The sequence below is a fragment of the Grampus griseus genome, assembly GCF_964374135.1.
Source record: "Grampus griseus genome assembly, chromosome: 15".
Lineage (NCBI taxonomy): Eukaryota > Metazoa > Chordata > Mammalia > Artiodactyla > Delphinidae > Grampus > Grampus griseus.
In genome coordinates this window covers 34,975,215-34,992,921 of record NC_139009.1, presented here as the reverse complement: position 1 = coordinate 34,992,921, position 17,707 = coordinate 34,975,215, and the positions used below count along the sequence as shown (strand labels likewise).

General features: G+C 39.7%; 1 protein-coding gene across 1 annotated transcript in view; it reads right to left on the bottom strand.

Moving 5' to 3' along the window:
- DYNC2LI1 (dynein cytoplasmic 2 light intermediate chain 1) overlaps window positions 1-16,924 on the bottom strand; it is a 45,232-nt gene extending 28,308 nt beyond the window's left edge. Inside the window, exons 1-2 of the mRNA XM_082671804.1 lie at window positions 16,880-16,924; window positions 14,880-14,997 (exon numbers count right to left, since the gene is read on the bottom strand). Coding sequence (XP_082527930.1) covers window positions 14,880-14,997; window positions 16,880-16,887 — 126 coding nt within the window. The 5' untranslated portion in view covers window positions 16,888-16,924. The remainder of the gene's footprint in view (window positions 1-14,879; window positions 14,998-16,879) is intronic.
- Between the last annotated feature and the right edge of the window lie 783 nt (window positions 16,925-17,707).

Below are 17,707 nucleotides of genomic sequence, written 5' to 3'. Positions count from 1 at the left end.
ACTAGAGACTGTAGCCTGACCATGTGACATGAATAATACAAAGGTATCTCATGACACACATCACAAGAGGAATATGGACAAAGTATAATAGTGTAGGGTATAACAACTATTCAAGACAGTGTCTAAGTCAGTTTGAATTGAGTTTTCTGTCACTCCCAAAGGAAATAATCCAGACTCACACAGAAACTAGGGTCAAAGAGAGGTTAAGTGACTTGTTCCAACCTAGAATTCCATACCTAGATAAACTTTCAATCCAGAGTGAGGGTAAAATAAAGACATTTTAGATATGCAAGGTCTCAAAAAGTTTACTACCCATGTATACTTTCCCAGGAAACTACAAAAGAATGTGCTCCACAAAGATAAGTGAGTAAATTAAGAAAACGGAAGACACAGGATCCAGGAAACTGAAGCTCCAACACAAGAAAGATGCAAAGGTAGTCCCCAAGATGTTGGGGAGGGACAGTAGCTATGCAGCTGCCCCCAGGAATAACCAGTACAGACTACACAGAAGGTTCAAAGATGGGAGGACTCTGGCTGGAGAGGGGTACTTTCAGATGATTTGATACAACTGACCACATGAAGATTTGCATTGACCATCTGCTGGGGATTGTGGAAAAAATTAGCAATAGGTACATGGGGAGCCAGCTTCAAGGATGGTTCCCCAACTGGAAAACCAATTAAATTTCAAGTCCCACCAGTGGAACGCTGCACCAGGACACTGAGATATACTGATAGTTCCCTCTTCCCCTGAGGCCTCACCCTGGAAGTGACTTTTTATCTTCTTTTGGTCCAACAGTGAGAGGCAGAGACAAGATGGCAGAGAAGAAGGACTTGAGCTCACCTCCTCCCATGAAAACATCAAAATCACAACTAACTGCTGAACAACCATCAACAAAAAAAGACTCAAACCTACCAAAAAAGATATTCTACATACAAAGACAAAGAAGAAGATGGTAGGAGGGGCACTTTCACAATATAATCAAATCCCACACCTGCTGGGTGGGTGACCCACAAACTGGAAAATAATTATATCTCAGAGGTTCTCCCACCGGAATGAGAGTTCTGAGCCCCATGTCAGGCTCCCCAGCCTGGGGGTGTCTGGCTTCAGAGGAGGAGCCCCAAGAGCATTTGGCTCTGAAGGCCAGTGGGGCTTGAGTGCAGGAGCTCCACAGGACGGGGGGAAACAGAGACTCCACTCTTGGAGGGCGCACACAAGGTTTCACGTACACTGGGATCCAGGGCAAAGCAGTGACTCCATAGGAGCCTGGGCCAGACGTACTGGAAGGTCCTGGAGGATTTCCTGGGGAGGCGGAGGTCAGCTGTGGCTCACTGTGGGGGCAACAACACTGGTGGCAGAGGCCCCAGCGAATATTCATTGGCGTGAGCTCTCCTGGAGGTCACCACTTTGGCACTGAGACCTGGCCCCACCCAACAGCCTGCAGGCTCCAGTGCTGGGACACCTTAGGCCAAACAACCAACAGGATGGGAACCCAGCACCACCCATCAGCAGACAGGCTATCTAAAGTCATCCTGATCTCACAGCCATCTCTAAACACACCCTTTAACATGGCCCTACCCACCAGAGGGACAAGACCCAGCTCCAACCACCAGTGGGCAGGCACCAGTCCCTCCCACCAGGAAGCCTGCATAAGCCCCTGGACCAACCTCACCCACTTGGGGGCAGACACCAGAAGCAAGAGAAGCTACAATCCTGCAGCCTGAGGAACAGAGGCCATAAACACAGAAAGCTAGACAAAATGAGACAGTAGAGAAATATGTTCCAGATGAATGAACAAGATTAAACTCCAGGAGAACAACAAGTGAATTGGAGATAGGCAATCTTCCTGAAAAAGAATTCAGAGTAACCACAGTAAAGATGATCCGAGATCTTGGAAAAAGAATGGAGGCACAGACCAAGAAGATACATGAAATGTTTAACAAAGAGCTAGAAGATTTAAAGAACAGAGATGAACAATACAATAACTGGAATGAAAAATACACTATAAGGAATCAATAGCAGAATAAATGAGGCAGAAGAACGAATAAGTGAGCTGGAAGACAGATGGGTGGAAATCACTGCTGCAGAACAGAAAAAAGAAAAAAGCATGAAAAGAAAAGAGGACAGTCTAAGAAACCTCTGGACAACATTAAATGCACCAACGTTCACATTATAGGGGTCCTAGAAAGAGAAGAGAGAAAGGGCCTGAAAAGATATTTGAAGAGATAATAGCAGAAAACTTCCCTAACATGGGAAAGGAAATAGCCACCCAAGTCCAGGAAGCACAGAGAGTCCCATACAGGATAAACCCAAGGAGGAACATGCCAAGACACATATTAATCAAACTGACAAAAATTAAGACAAAGAAAAATTAATGAAAGCAGCAAGGGAAAAACGACAAATAACACACAAGGGAACTCCCATAAGGTTAACAGCTTATTTCTCAGCAGACACTCTACAAGCCAGAAGGGAGTGGCATGATATACTTAAAGTGATGAAAGGGAAGAACCTACACCCAAGATTACTCTACCCAGAAAGCATCTCATTCATTGGACGGAGAAATCAGAAGCTTTACAGACAAGCAAAAGCTAAGAGAATTCAGCACCACCAAACCAGCTATACAACAAATGCTAAAGGAACTTCTCTAAGTGGGAAACACAAGAGAAGAAAAGGACCTACAAAAACAAACCCAAAACAATTAAGAAAATGGTCATAGGAACACACATATCGATAATTACCTTAAACGTGAATGGATTAAATGCTTCAGCCAAAAGACACAGGCTTGCTGAATGGATAAAACAAGACCCATCTATATGCTGTCTACAAGAGACCCACTTCAGACCTAGGGACACATACAGACTGAAAGTGAGGGGATGGAAAAAGATATTCCATGCAAATGGAAATCAAAAGAAAGCTGGAGTAGCAATACTCATATCAGATAAAATAGACTTTAAAATAAAGAATGTTACAAGAGACAAGAAAGGATACTACATAATGATCAAGGAATCAATCCAAAAAAGAAGATATAACAATTATAAATATATATGCACCCAACACAGGAGCACCTCAATACATAAGGCAACTGCTAACAGCTGTAAAACAGGAAAATGACAGTAACACAATAATAGTGGGGAACTTTAAAACCTCACTTACACCAATGGACAGATCATCCAAAATGAAAATAAATAAGGAAACAGAAGCTTTAAATGACCCAACAGACCAAATAGATTTAATTGATATTTATAGGACATTCCATCCAAAAACAGCAGATTACACTATCTTCTCAAGTGTGCACGGAATATTCTCCAGGATAGATCACATCCTGGGTCACAAATCAAGCCTCAGTAAATTTAAGACAGTAAAAATCATATCAAGCATCTTTTCTGACTACAATGCTATGAGATTAGAAATCAATTAAAGGGAAAAAAACGTAAAAAACACAAACACATGAAGGCTAAACAATACGTTACTAAATAACCAAGAGATCACTGAAGAAATCAAAGAGGAAATCAAAAAATACCTAGAAACAAATGACAATGAAAACACGACAATTCAAAACCTATGAGATGCAGCAAAAGCAGTTCTAAAAGGGAAGTTTACAGCCATACAAGCCTACCTCAAGAAACAAGAAAAATCTCAAATAAACAATCTAATGTTACACCTAAAGGAACTAGAGAAAGAAGAAAAAACAAAACCCAAAGTTAGCAGAAGGAAAGAAATCATCAAGATCAGAGCAGAAATAAATGAAATAGAAACAAAGAAAACAACAGCAAAGGTCAATAAAACTAAAAGCTGGTTCTTTGAGAAGATAAACAAAATGGATAAACAATTAGCCAGACTGACCAAGAAAAAGAGGGAGAGGACTCAAATCAATAAAATTAGAAATGAAAAAGAAGTTACAACAGACACCACAGAAATACAAAGCATCCTAAGAGACTACTACAAGCAACTCTATGCTAATAAAATGGACAACCTGGAAGAGATGGACAAATTCTTAGAAAGGTATAACCTTCCAAGACTGAACGAGGAAGAAATAGAAAATATGAACAGACCAATCACAAGTAATGAAATTGAAACTGTGATTAAAATGCTTCCAACAAGGGCTTCCCTGGTGGTGCAGTGGTTAAGAATCCACCTGCCAATGCAGGGGACCGGGTTCGAGCCCTGGTGTGGGAAGTTCCCACATGCCACGGAGCAACGAAGCCCAGGCGCCACAACTACTGAGCCTGCGCTCTAGAGCCCGCGAGCCACAACTACTGAAGCTCGCGTGACTAGAGCCCATGCTCCATAACAAGAGAATCCACCGCAATGAGAAGCCCGCGCATGGCAATGAAGAGTAGCCCCCACTCGCCGCAACTAGAGAAAGCACGCACGCAGTAAGGAAGACCCAATGCAGCCAAAAATAAATAAATTAAATTAATTTAAAAAATCATATTAAAAACCTATAGAAAAAAAATCTTCCAACAAACAAAATGCAGGACCAGATGCCTTCACAGGTGAATTCTATCAAACATTTAGAGAAGAGCTAACATCCATCCTTCTCAAACTCTTCCAAAAAATTGCAGAAGAAGGAAAACCCCCGAACTCATTCTATGAGGCCACTATCACCCTGATACCAAAACCAGACAAAGATACTACAAAAAAAGAAAATTATATACCAATATAACTGATGAATATAGATGTAAAAATCCTCAACAAAATACTAGCAAACAGAATCCAACAACACATTAAAAAGATCATACACCATGATCAAGTGGGATTTATCCCAGGGATGCAAGGATTCTTCAATATACACAAATCAATGTGATACACCATATTAACAAACTGAATAAAAACCATATGATTATCTCAATAGATGCAGAAAAAGCTTTTGACAAAATTCCACACCCATTTATGACAAAAACTCTCCAGAAAGTGGGCATAGAAGGAACCTACCTCAACATAATAAAGGCCATATATGACAAACCCACAGCAAACTTCATTCTCAATGGTGAAAAACTGAAAGCATTTCCCCTAAGATCAGGAACAAGACAAGGATGTCCATTCTCACCACTATTATTCAACATAGTTATGGAAGTCCTAGCCATGGCAATCAGAGAAGAAAAAGAAATAAAAGGAATCCAAACTGGAAAAGAAGAAGTAAAACTGTCACTGTTTGCAGATGACATGATACTATAAATAGAGAATCCTAAAGATGCCACCAGAAAACTACTGGAGCTAATCAATGAATCTGGTAAAGTTGCAGGATACAAAATTAACGCACAGAAATCTCTTGTATCTCTTGCAAATTTCTATACACTAATGATGAAAAATCTGAAAGAGAAATTAAGGAAACACTCCCATTTACCATTGCAACAAAAAGAATAAAATACCTAGGAATAAACCTACCTAGGGAGAAAAAAGACCTGTATGCAGAAAACTATAAGACACTGATGAAAGAAATTAAAGATGATACAAACAGATGGAGAGATATACCATGTTCTTGGATTGGAAGAATCAATACTGTGAAAAATGACTATACTACCCAAAGCAATCTACAGATTCAATGCAATCCCTATCAAATTACCAATGGTATTTTTTACAGAACTAGAACAAAAAATCTCAAAATTTGTATGGAGACACAAAGGACCCCGAATAGCCAAAGCAGTCTTGAGGGGAAAAAACAGAGCCGGAGGAATCAGACTCCCTGACTTCAGACTATACTACAAAGCTACAGTAATCAAGACAGTATGCTACTGGCACAAAAACAGAAACATAGATCAGTGGAACAGGATAGAAAGCCCAGAGATAAACCCACGCACCTATGGTCAACTAATCTATGACAAAGGAGGCAAGGATATACAATGGAGAAAAGACAGTCTCTTAAACAAGTGGTGCTGGGAAAACTGGACAGTTCCGTGTAAAAGAATGAAATTAGAACACTCCCTAACACCATACACAAAAATAAACTCAACATGGATTAGAGACCTAAATGTAAGACCAGGCACTATAAAACTCTTAGAGGAAAGCATAGGAAGAACACTCTTTGACATAAATCACAGCAAGATCTTTTTTGATACACCTCCTAGAGTAATGGAAATAAAACCAAAAATAAACAAATGGGACCTAATGAAACTTCAAAGCTTTTGCACAGCAAAGGAAACCATAAACAAGATGAAAAGACAACCCTCAGAACGGGAGAAAATATTTGCAAACAAATCAATGGACAAAGGATTAATCTCCAAAACATATAAACAGCTCATGCAGCTCAGTATTAAAAAAACAAACAACCCAATCCAAAAATGGGCAGAAGACCTAAATATACATTTCTCCAAAGAAGACATACAGGGCTTCCCTGGTGGCGCAGTGGTTGAGAGTCCGCCTGCCGATGCAGGGGAAACGGGTTCGTACCCTGGTCCTGGAAGATCCCACATGCCACGGAGCGGCTGGGCCTGTGAGCCATGGCCACTGGGCCTGCGCGTCCTGAGCCTGTGCTCCGCAGCGGGAGAGGCCACAACAGTGAGAGGCCCGCGTACAGCAAAAAAAAAAAGAAGACATACAGATGGCCAAGAGGCACAAGAAAAGCTGCTCAACATCACTAATTGTTAGAGAAATGCAAATCAAAACTAAATTGAGGTATCACCTCACATCAGTTAGAATGGGTATCATCAGAAAATCTACAAACAACAAATGCTGGAGAGGGTGTGGAGAAAAGGGAACCCTCCTGCACTGTTGGTAGGAATGTAAATTGATATAGCCACTATGGAGAACAGTATGGAGGTTCCTTAAAAAACTAAAAATAGAATTACCATATGATCCAGCAATCCCACTACTGGGCATATAACCAGAGAAAACCATAATTCAAAAAGACACATGCACCCCAATGTTCACTGCAGCACTATTTACAATAGCCAGGTCATGGAAGCAACCTAAATGCCCATCGACAGATGAATGGATAAAGATATGGTACATATATACAATGGAATATTACTCAGCCATAAAAAGGAACGAAACTGGGTCATTTGTAGAGATGTGGATGCATCTAGAGACTATCATACAGAGTGAAGCAAGTCAGAAGGAGAAAAACAAATATCGTATATTAACACATATATGTGGAACCTAGAAAATGGTACAGATGAACTGGTTTGCAGAGCAGAAATTGAGACACAGAAGTAGAGAACAAACGTATGGACACGAAGGGGGGAAAGCGGCGGGTGGTGGTGGTGGTGGTGTGATGAATTGGGCGATTGGGATTGACATGTATAAACTGTTGTGTATAAAACTGATGACTTATAACGACCTGCTGTGTAAAAAATTAATAAAATTAAAACAAAGAAACAAACAAAAACCAAAATCTATGGGATGCAGCAAAAGCAGTTCTAAGAGGGAAGTTTATAGCAATACAATCTTACCTCAGGAACAAGAAAACTCTCAAACAACCTAACCTTATACCTAAAGCAACTAAAGAAAGAAGAACAAACAAAACCCATAGTCAGTAGAAGGAAAGAAATCATAAAGGTCAGAGCAGAAATAAATGAAATAGAGATGAAAACAATAAAAAAGATCAATAAAACTAAAAGCTGGTTCTTTGAAAAGATAAACAAATTGATAAACCTTTAGCCAGACTTATCAAGAAAAAAAGGGAGAGGGCTCAAATAAAGAAAATAAGAAATGAAAAAGGAGAAGTTACAACTGACACCACAAAGGATCATAAGAAACTACCACAAGCAACTATATGCCAATAAAATGGACAACCTAGAAGAAATGGACAAATTCTTAGAAAGGTACAATCTTCCAAGACTGAACCAGGAAGAAATAGAAAATAGGAACAGACCAATCACAAGTACTGAAATTGACACTGTGATTTAAAAAACTACCAACAAACAGAAGTCCAGGACCAGATGGCTTCACAGGCAAATTCTATCAAACATTTACAGGAGAGTTAACAACTATCCTTCTGAAACTCTTCCAAAAATTGCAGAGGAAGGAAAACTCCCAAACTCATTCTACAAGGCCACCATCACCCTGATACCAAAACCAGACCACACAAAAAAGAAAATTACAGGCCAATATCACTGATGAACATAGATGCAAAAATCTGCAACAAAATACTTGCAAACCAAATCCAACAATACATTAAAAGAATCATACACCATGATCACGAAAGTAGGATTTAACCCAGGGATGCAATGATTTTTCAACACCCACAAATTGGTCAGTGTGATACACCAAATTAACAAATTGAAGAATAAAAACCATATGATCATCTTAATAGATGCAGAAAAAGCTTTTGATAAAAATCAACACCCATTTATGATAAAAACTCTCCAGAAAGTGGGCATAGAGGGAAACTACCTCAACATAATAAAGGTCATACATGACAAACCCACAGCTAACATCGTACTGAACTGTGAAAAGCTGAAAAGCATTTCCTCTAAGATCAGGAACTAGACTAGGATATCCACTCTCACCACTGTTATTCAACATAGTTCTGGAAGTCCTAGCCATGACAATCAGAGAAGAAAAAGAAATAAAAGGGGCTTCCCTGGTGGCACAGTGGTTGAGAGTCCGCCTGCCGATGCAGGGGACACGGGTTCGTGTCCCGGTCCGGGAAGATCCCACATGCCGTGGAGCAGCTGGGCCCATGAGCCATGGCCGCTAGGCCTGTGCATCCGGAGCCTGTGCTCCACAACGGGAGAGGTCACATCAGTGAGAGGCTCACATACCGCAAAAAAAAAAAAAAAAAAAAAAAGAAATAAAAGGAATCCAAACTGGAAAAGAAGAAGTAAAACTGTCACTGTTTGCAGATGACATGATACTACATGTAGAAAATCCTAAAGATGCTACCAGAAAACTACTAGAGCTCATCAATGAATTCAGTAAAGTTGCAGAATACAAAATTAATACACAGAAATCTGTTGCATTTCTATACACTAACAACGAAATATCAGAAAGAGAAATTAAAGAAACAATCCCATTTACCATCACATCAAGAAGAATAAAATACTTAGGAATAAACCTACCTAAGAAGGCAAAAGGCCTGTACTCTGAAAAGTGTAAGATGCTGATGAAAGAAATTGAAGATGACACAAACAGATGGAGAGATTATACCATGTTCTTGGACTAGAAGAATCAATACTGTCAAAATGACTTTACTACCCAGGGCAATCTACAGACTCAATATAATCCCTATCAAATTACCAATGGCATTTTTCACAGAACTAGAACAAAAAAAATTAAAATTTGTATGGAAACAAAAAAGACCCCGAATAGCCAAAGCAATCCTGATAAAGAAAAAAAGAGCTGGAGGAATAAGGCTCCTATAGAAATATAGATCAATGGAACAGGATAGAAAGTCCAGAAACAAATGCACGCACCTATGGTCAATTAATCTACAACAAAGGAGGCAAGGACATACAATGAAGAAAAGACAGTCTCTTCAGTAAGTGGTGCTGGGAAAACTGGACAGCTATATATAAAAGAAGGAAATTAAAACATTCTCTAACACCACACCAAAAATAAACTAAAAATGGATTAAAGACCTAAATGTAAGGCCAGATACTATAAAACTCTTAGAGGGAAACATAGGCAAAACACTTCTAGATCCACCTCCTAGAGTAATGAAAATAACAAATGGAAACTAAGTAAACTTAAAAGCTTTTGCACAGCAAAGTAAACTTTAAAGAAAATACAAAGGCAACTCTCAGAATGGGAGAAAATATTTGCAAATGATGTGACTGACAAGGAATAAATCTCCAAAATATACAAATAGCTCAATATCAAAAAAACCCAAACAAACCCAATCAAAAAATGGGCAGAAGACCTAAATAGATATTTCACCAAAGAAGACATACAGATTGCCAAAAGCACATAAAAAGATGCTTAACATCAGTAATTATTAGAGAAATGCAAACCAAAACTACAATGAGGTATCACCTCACTCTGGTCAGAATGGCCATCATCAAAAAGTCTACAAACAATAAGTGCTGGAGAGGGTGTGGAGAAAAGGGAACCATCCTACCCCTTGGTGGGAATATAAATTGGTACAACCACTATGGAGAACAGTATGGAGGTTCCTTAACAAACTAAAATAGAGCTACCATACAGTCTAGCAATCCCACTCCTGGGCATATATCTGGAGAAAACCATAATTTGGAAAGATACATGCAACCTGATGTTCATGCAACACTATTTATGATGTTCATGCCAAGACATGGAAGCAACCTAAATGTCCATCAACAGAGGAATGGATAAAGAAGATGTGGTGTATATATATATATATATATATATATATACACAATGGACTATTACTCAGCCATAAAAAAAGAATGAAATAATGCCATTTGCAGCAACATGGATGGACCTGGAGATTATTCAACTAGTGAAGTAAGTCAGACAAAGACAAATATCATATGCTATCGTTTATATGTGGAATCTAAAAAAACGATACAAATGAACTTATTTACAAAACAGAAACAGATTCACAGTTTTCAAAAACAAACTTATTGTTACCAAAGGGGAAAGGTGACAGGAGGGATAAATTAGGAGTTTGGGATTAACATAAACACACTACTATATTTAAAATAGATAATCAACAAGGACCTACTGTATAGCACAGGTACCTCTACTCAATATTCTGTAATAACCTATGTGGGAAAAGAATCTGAAAAAGAATGGATGTATGTATATGTACAACTGAATCACTTCGCTGTACACCTGAAACTAACACAACATTGTAAATCAACTATACTCCAATATAAAATAAAAATTTTTAAAAAGGGATGGTCCCAAATGAGCCCCACCTCCTGGTATTCACACCCATCTGTAGTCCCTCACACACTGCACTGCTCTTTTTGACCAACAGCATATGGCAGAAGTGATGGCATGTCGCTTCCAAAATTAGGTTATAAAAGACTGTAGCCTCTGTCTCAGGTAACCTCTCACTTTTGATGTCTCACTCTGGAGGAAGCAAGCTGCCATGCTGTATGCAGCCTTGTTGAGAGGTCCACATGGCAAAGAACTAAAGCCTCTGGCCAACAGCCAGCAAGAAACTGATGCCTCTTGCCAGCAATCATGTTGAGGAGCCTGGAAACTGATTCTCCGGTTCAGTCGAGGCGAGAAATAACTTTAGTCCCAGATGACATCTTGACTACAACTTTATGAAAATTCTTAAGCAGAACCACCCAACTAAGGTGCTCTCAGAGTCCAGACCCTCAGAAACTGGGTGAGATAATGACTGTTGTTTTAAAAGCTGATAAGTTTTGAGGTAATTTATTATGTAGCAATAGATAACTAATGCATGTAAAAACTAAGGTACATATAAAAACTAGGCAAATAAAAAACAAAGAGTTTTAAACTTCAGGAAAAAGTTACTTGAGAAAGGAAATATAATCACAGTTTTGCACTTGGCACACCAGCAAAAATGATTTAGACACTTATAATAAAATAAACTAACACTGAATATTGATTCAGCCCAACATGATAATAGCATTCAGCCCAACATGATAATAGCAATGATATTACTAGAAGTGGGAGTTTGAGAGAGATGGGGAAGTAAATACTTTTCTACTATTATCAGAAATTCAACAGATACTGTATAATATTCAAAGTCTGGAAACAGCCCATAAGCACATTATTCAGAAATACAGAAGTAAATTACAGAAGAAATGTAAAAGATATGAAAATTGTGGCTTTGAGGAGAGATTCTGAATGATGTGGAGAGATTTGTTATTTTACTTTATGTACCTTTGGTAATCTTTTTTTTTTTAAGGTAGGTGTATTTTATTTTCATCTTATACATGAGGAAACAGACACAGAGAGATTAAGCAACTTGATCAACATACACAAAGATGTTCATCATAGCATAAATTATAATTGTTGAATAAACACAGAGGAGGGAGTCCAAATATCCAAAAGTAGGCAAACTGTGTTAAATCAATTATGGTACATCATTTGATGGAGGTACTTTAATAATAGTCTATATCAGATTAAGAAGTTTCTTTTCTATTCCTAGTTTGCTAAAAGTAAGTTAGTTGCCCCAGGTGTTGAATTTTATTGAATGCTTTTCTAATCTACTGAGATGACCAAATGATTTTTTTTGATTCTGACAAATTAATGCAGTATTAAAATATCAAGGAAAGAAGAAAATCATGTCTTTTTTCCAGATTCTTTTCCATTATAGGTTATTATAAGATATTGAGTATAGTTCCCTGTGCTATGCAACAGGTCCTTGGTTATCTATTTTATATATAGTAGCACGTGTATGTTAATCCTAAACTCCTAATTTATCCCCGCTCCTTCCGCTATCCACTTTAGTAACCATAAGTTTTTCTTTTCTTTTTATTTATTTTTTTTTGTGGTATGCGGGCCTCTCACTGTTGTGGCCTCTCCCGTTGTGGAGCACGGGCTCCGGATGCGCAGGCTCAGCGGCCATGGCTCACGGGCCCAGCCGCTCCGCGGCATGTGGGATCTTCCCGGACCGGGTCACGAACCCATGTCCCCTGCATCGGCAGGCGGACTCTCAACCACTGTGCCACCAGGGAAGCCCTGTTTTCGTTTTTCTTTAAAGATTTTTTTGATGTGGACCATTTTTAAAGTCTTTATTGAATTTGTTACAATATTGCTTCTGTTTTATGTTTTGGTTTTTTGGCCGCGAGGCATGTGGGATCTTAGCTCCGGATTAGGGATCGAACCGGCACTCCCTGCCCTGGAAGGAGAAGTCTTAAACACTGGACAGCCAGGGAAGTCTGCACAAGTTTGTTTTCTATGTCTGTGAGTCTATTTCTGTTTTGTAAATAAGTTCATTTATCTTTTGATAGTCTTTAAGTTCTTAAACCACATACATGAATTACTTTAATAAAAGTAATTTAAGATAACAATAAAAACAGACTGTAACAAAAGATCCAGTCTAATAAAATTAAGGACAAAACAACATCATAAATGAAAAAGGCTTGCAGACCCCAAGCTCAAACTTAGTGAGCAGTGTTATGTGATTACTAATATTTTTCTGTACAGTAACAGGAACACGGCATCTGGCAACAGAGAAGCTGGCAGACCTGCTCTAGTTGACAGTAGGTAAGCAAAACCTGAAAAATTCTGTTTTATCCTGAGAATTTCACATTAGAATAATTCCAGTTGAGTTACTAGGATTATGACAGATAGATAATCCATGACGTGTAGAGTCCATGACACGGACAGTGTCTAAACCTTCTACAGTTGTTAAGGAAAACCTCAAAAATTCTGTTCCATCCTGAGAAATACACATTAGAATCACCGCAGATAAGACAATCCATGACTGACTGATATAGAGTCCCTGACACAGAGGCATGGCTGAAAGAAACGTTAAAGCCGAAACAGAAAGACTCAGGGAGACAAGGTGGTTGCCAGAACTATTAGAAGGGTAATTTTTAAATATCTGAAGGTTTAACAAGTAGAAGAGTAAAATTAGACTTACTCTCATACTTTTACAGGTCAGAATTCAAACCAAGGGGTGGATGTTACAATAAAACAGACTGCAATTTTCCAGCAACTAGGCTTTGTAACTAGGATTTTCTAGAAACAAAAACGGAAACAGCCTGCCTTGTAAAAGAGAACACCCCCATTGTTGGAAATATTCAAACCTAGACCATACAACCACTGTTTACAGTGACTAGAACCCTGGGGGAATCTAATTTCTCATAAAAAAAAAGCACCAGTGCACAATCACACACAATTCTGCATACATTTCTAGGGAGTTCACAGACCCCAAGAAGTACCTCCATGGATCCCAGAGTAAGAATCCCTATTGCAGAAGAGTAGACTAGGGCTTCCCTGGTGGCACAGTGGTTAAGAATCCCCCTGCCAATGCAGGGGACATGGGTTTGAGCCCTGGTCCGGGAAGATCCCACATGCCGCGGAGCAGTTAAGCCCGTGTGCCACAACTACTGAGCCTGTGCTCTAGAGCCCGCGAGCCACAACTACTGAGCCCGTACGCCACAACTACTGAGCCTGTGCTCTATAGCTCCATGATCCACAACAAGAGAATCCACTGCAGTGGGAAGCCCATGCACTACAACGAGAAGCCCGTGCACCACAACGAAGAGTAGTCCCCACTCACCGCAACCAAAGAAAGCTCGCACACAGCAACAAAGACCCAACGCAGCCAAAAATAAAATAAATAAATTTATTTTAAAAAAAACAGTATATCGCCTTAAAAAAAAAAGAAGAGTAGGGCTTCCCTGGTGGCACAGTGGTTGAGAGTCTGCCTGCCGATGCAGGGGACACGGGTTCATGCCCCAGTCCGGGAAGATCCCACATGCTGCGGAGTGGCTGGGCCCATGAGCCATGGCCGCTGAGCCTGCGCATCCGGAGCCTGTGCTCCGCAACAGGAGAGGCCGCAACGGTAAGAGGCCCGCGTACCACCAAAAAAAAAAAAAAAAAAAAGAAGAGTAGATATCTTCAAGGTTCCTTCTATTTCTGTGACACTAGTTTAAGACAGTGAAAGTTAAACATATTATACTCTATATGGTTCATGTTTTTATTATCTATATGCTTGTTTCAGCTGTACAAGTTACCTATAAATATGACCATCGGAATAGTATCAATATTTATGGTGACTGTGAAAACTGGGAAAAGATAACTCCTCTGGGCTGTCTAGTCAGAAACACATGCCCCTTCCTCTGGGCTGCTGTGGCCCAGGTCAGGACACACCGCTTGACAAGAAGAGAAAGGCTGGGTGTTAGTCCCTACCCACCTGTGAGCAGGGCCCAACCAGATCCAATGTAACCAGCAGGCCGGAGACTGGTCATCTGGTTAAAGGGTTGAAGTACCTAAATTTTTATCAAAGTATTACAATAAATTTTACCACTGGTTGTTAAATCATTATAATACTTGGGAAAAAAAAAAGTAGGAAAAAATGCATTACCCCGTTTTTACTGCCAATGAAGAAAACAGACTTTTCTCCAGTTTCAACTCCATTGCCTTCACTTCCATTACTTCCCCGTTTTTCCACTTCAGCTCTTGCGATTTCCCAGAGAGTTTCACTATATGAGGCAGAAAACCAAAATTCAGAGAAACAAAAAAGAATCCTTTCAAAAATTTCTTTCCAGCCCAAAGAAAATTTATTTCAGTCAGATTTATAAAACAAATCAACATCATTTGGGGGGGGACAATTTACTGGTAAAACTTCGGAGGATTAGTCATTCTCTTTGTACTAGATTGAAGCAGAAAATGATAAGCAGAGTATTTATTGCCAGGATTTGAGGTTGTCTGATTTGGGGGCTTCCGGGCAAGGCTGAAAGCTGTGTGTGTTAGCGTCTCAGACACACATGAATGTACAATGACTTTTGGAAACGCACAACTTGAAAACCACCAACATCTAGGAAAAGGGGGAATGTGTAAAGCCAGTGTACCACATCATCTTTGCCCCCTGAAAGTTTTTGGCATTGTTTTTTAAATTATATATTTTTTGGCTCAAGATTCCTTTTTTAAAATATAAAAAAGGGGGAAAATCACCTAAAATCACTTTTGAAAATCATCTTTTCATTTACCTCTCTACACACTCATATAATTTTATACAAATAAGATTATATCGTTTTTTTTTAAAGTAAAGCCTAAATGAATTATGGAGTATTGAACTAAAAATACACGAGAAAGATTTGATGTGTTACAAGCTCGAATCTACTACTTTCTTCATAGAGTATGCCAACTTGAGCAAATTACCTAACCTCTCTGGATCCTTCATTGCTTTATTAAGTCAACAAGTATTTCTTGAGCGCCTAATATATGAAAGCTGCTGTGCTAGTCCCCAGGCTTACCTGTTTCTTCACCTCTAAAATGCTGATAAAAAAGAATACCAACATCATAGGATTGCCATGACTGTTCAAATGTGATAATTCATTTAGGTTAGGGCCTGGCCTATACATAATCACCTAAAATCAGTGAGTGTTTATAATCATTATTATTCAAGAACCAGGAATGAAAAAAAGGGGTTAGAAAAGAGCAAAACAGGTGTCCCTAAATGTCTGCACTAAAATTCACACATTTATTTCACAGGTGAGCCCCTAAGAACTCAGTCCGGGCCTGTTTGCTCTTCAATTACACACTATTTCTTCATTATTGTGATTATCTTCTTTCCAAGTTCCCAGCAGAAAAGAGAGGAGGTGTTGTAACCAATTAAACCGTGATGGGAAGCTTAAGGTTCGTAAACTCAACAGAGGTCACACCGCCCATCCACCATGTGAGAAAAACAGACTTTCCTGCTCTGTGATGGACTCCAGGACTCATCTCTCCCGATGTCCTTATAAGTCGTTTAGAGAAGGTTTAGGTATGACCTTGAGAACAAGCAACTAAAATAGACATCATAGAACTGAAGAGCTAAAATGTATTTGATAGGTGATTAAAATCCCACCCGCACCCCTGCTGCCCGTTTATATATGACCTTACATTCTTCACAGTGCCTTCACAAGTTAGGCTCATTTATTGTTGTCGTGAACTCCTGCACCCGGAGCCGAGGTCCCTGAGGAAGTGGCTTGTGGTCTGGTTCACCGCCTGAAACTGTTCCTAGAACATTCCCTAACCCTCGAGAAACTCTTATTGAAAAAGTGAATAATTGGAGTTGAATGATCTTTCAAAATCTCTTAACTTTTCCACCTGGGGAACTTTTCTACTTGCTTTCGGCAGAATCCACACTCTCAAGGATAGTGCCTACGGATCCTTGACCAACAAGACAGGAATTGCAAAGAGGACGAACTCACAATTTTCTTCCACCAACGGGTCCCGCGAGGATCTCCTCTCCCCAAATATACCCGCAGCGGCCTCTCCCTCCACCCCTCCCCCATCTCCACCCCTTCCTGGCTGGGCTGGGAAAGAAGGGAGGCTCTCGAGGGGAGCATAAGCCAGGCGCAAGCAGGGTTGCAGGGATACCTGGGCATCGTTGCTCGGCCGCCCCACTGTCGTGGTCTCCGCGTAGGGTCCAGCCTAGAATCAGCGGGACCGCGAGCTCTGCGCGAGGCCGGCTTAGTGCTGGCTCGTGGGTTGCTATGGTAGCGACGTCACCAGTAAAGGTTGCGTATAGAAGAGGGGCATCATGGGAAATGTAGTTTTCGGCGTTCTTTTCGCGCGTCTCAGCTTCATCCGTTAGGGTGGGAGAGAGAGGCGACAAGTGGTAATAAATCTGGGACCTAAAAACTCTGGGCTGGAAGGGTTCTTTTATTTTAAAAGTATTCTACTGAGTACCGACTATTTATATGCCAGGGGTCTCTCTCTCTTCAATTACTTTTCTCTCCCCAATAGCAGTGAATTGAGAATGGAGAACGAAACAATCTCCTGAGCTGTTTTCTAGTGATTTACTAGAGGCAAAGAATATTTACGATTTTAGTATTTTCCAACTCTCTGCTTGTTTGGTTGTTTCAGGTTTTATGCAATAGCACATCATTTATTAATAAGTTAATAAAGCAAATGCATCTCCATAATACTTCATTTACTTTATCTCCAAATCAATAAAAAACATTATTACTATATGACATATACAACTAATTATAATAACCCAAAGGAAGCCAGAGATATAAGCTATTGCAGAGAGGTACAAACAATTTATATTAGAACAAGTGACTAATTATGCCTCAAGGAGTTGGTGAAACATTCATGGCAGTGACAGTATTTGATCTGTTTTGATTGACTGAAGGAGAAACTGTTCCTCTACTGTTCTGCCATTTGGCTTAGTCTCTATGTTGTAATGTTCAAGAATGTGGG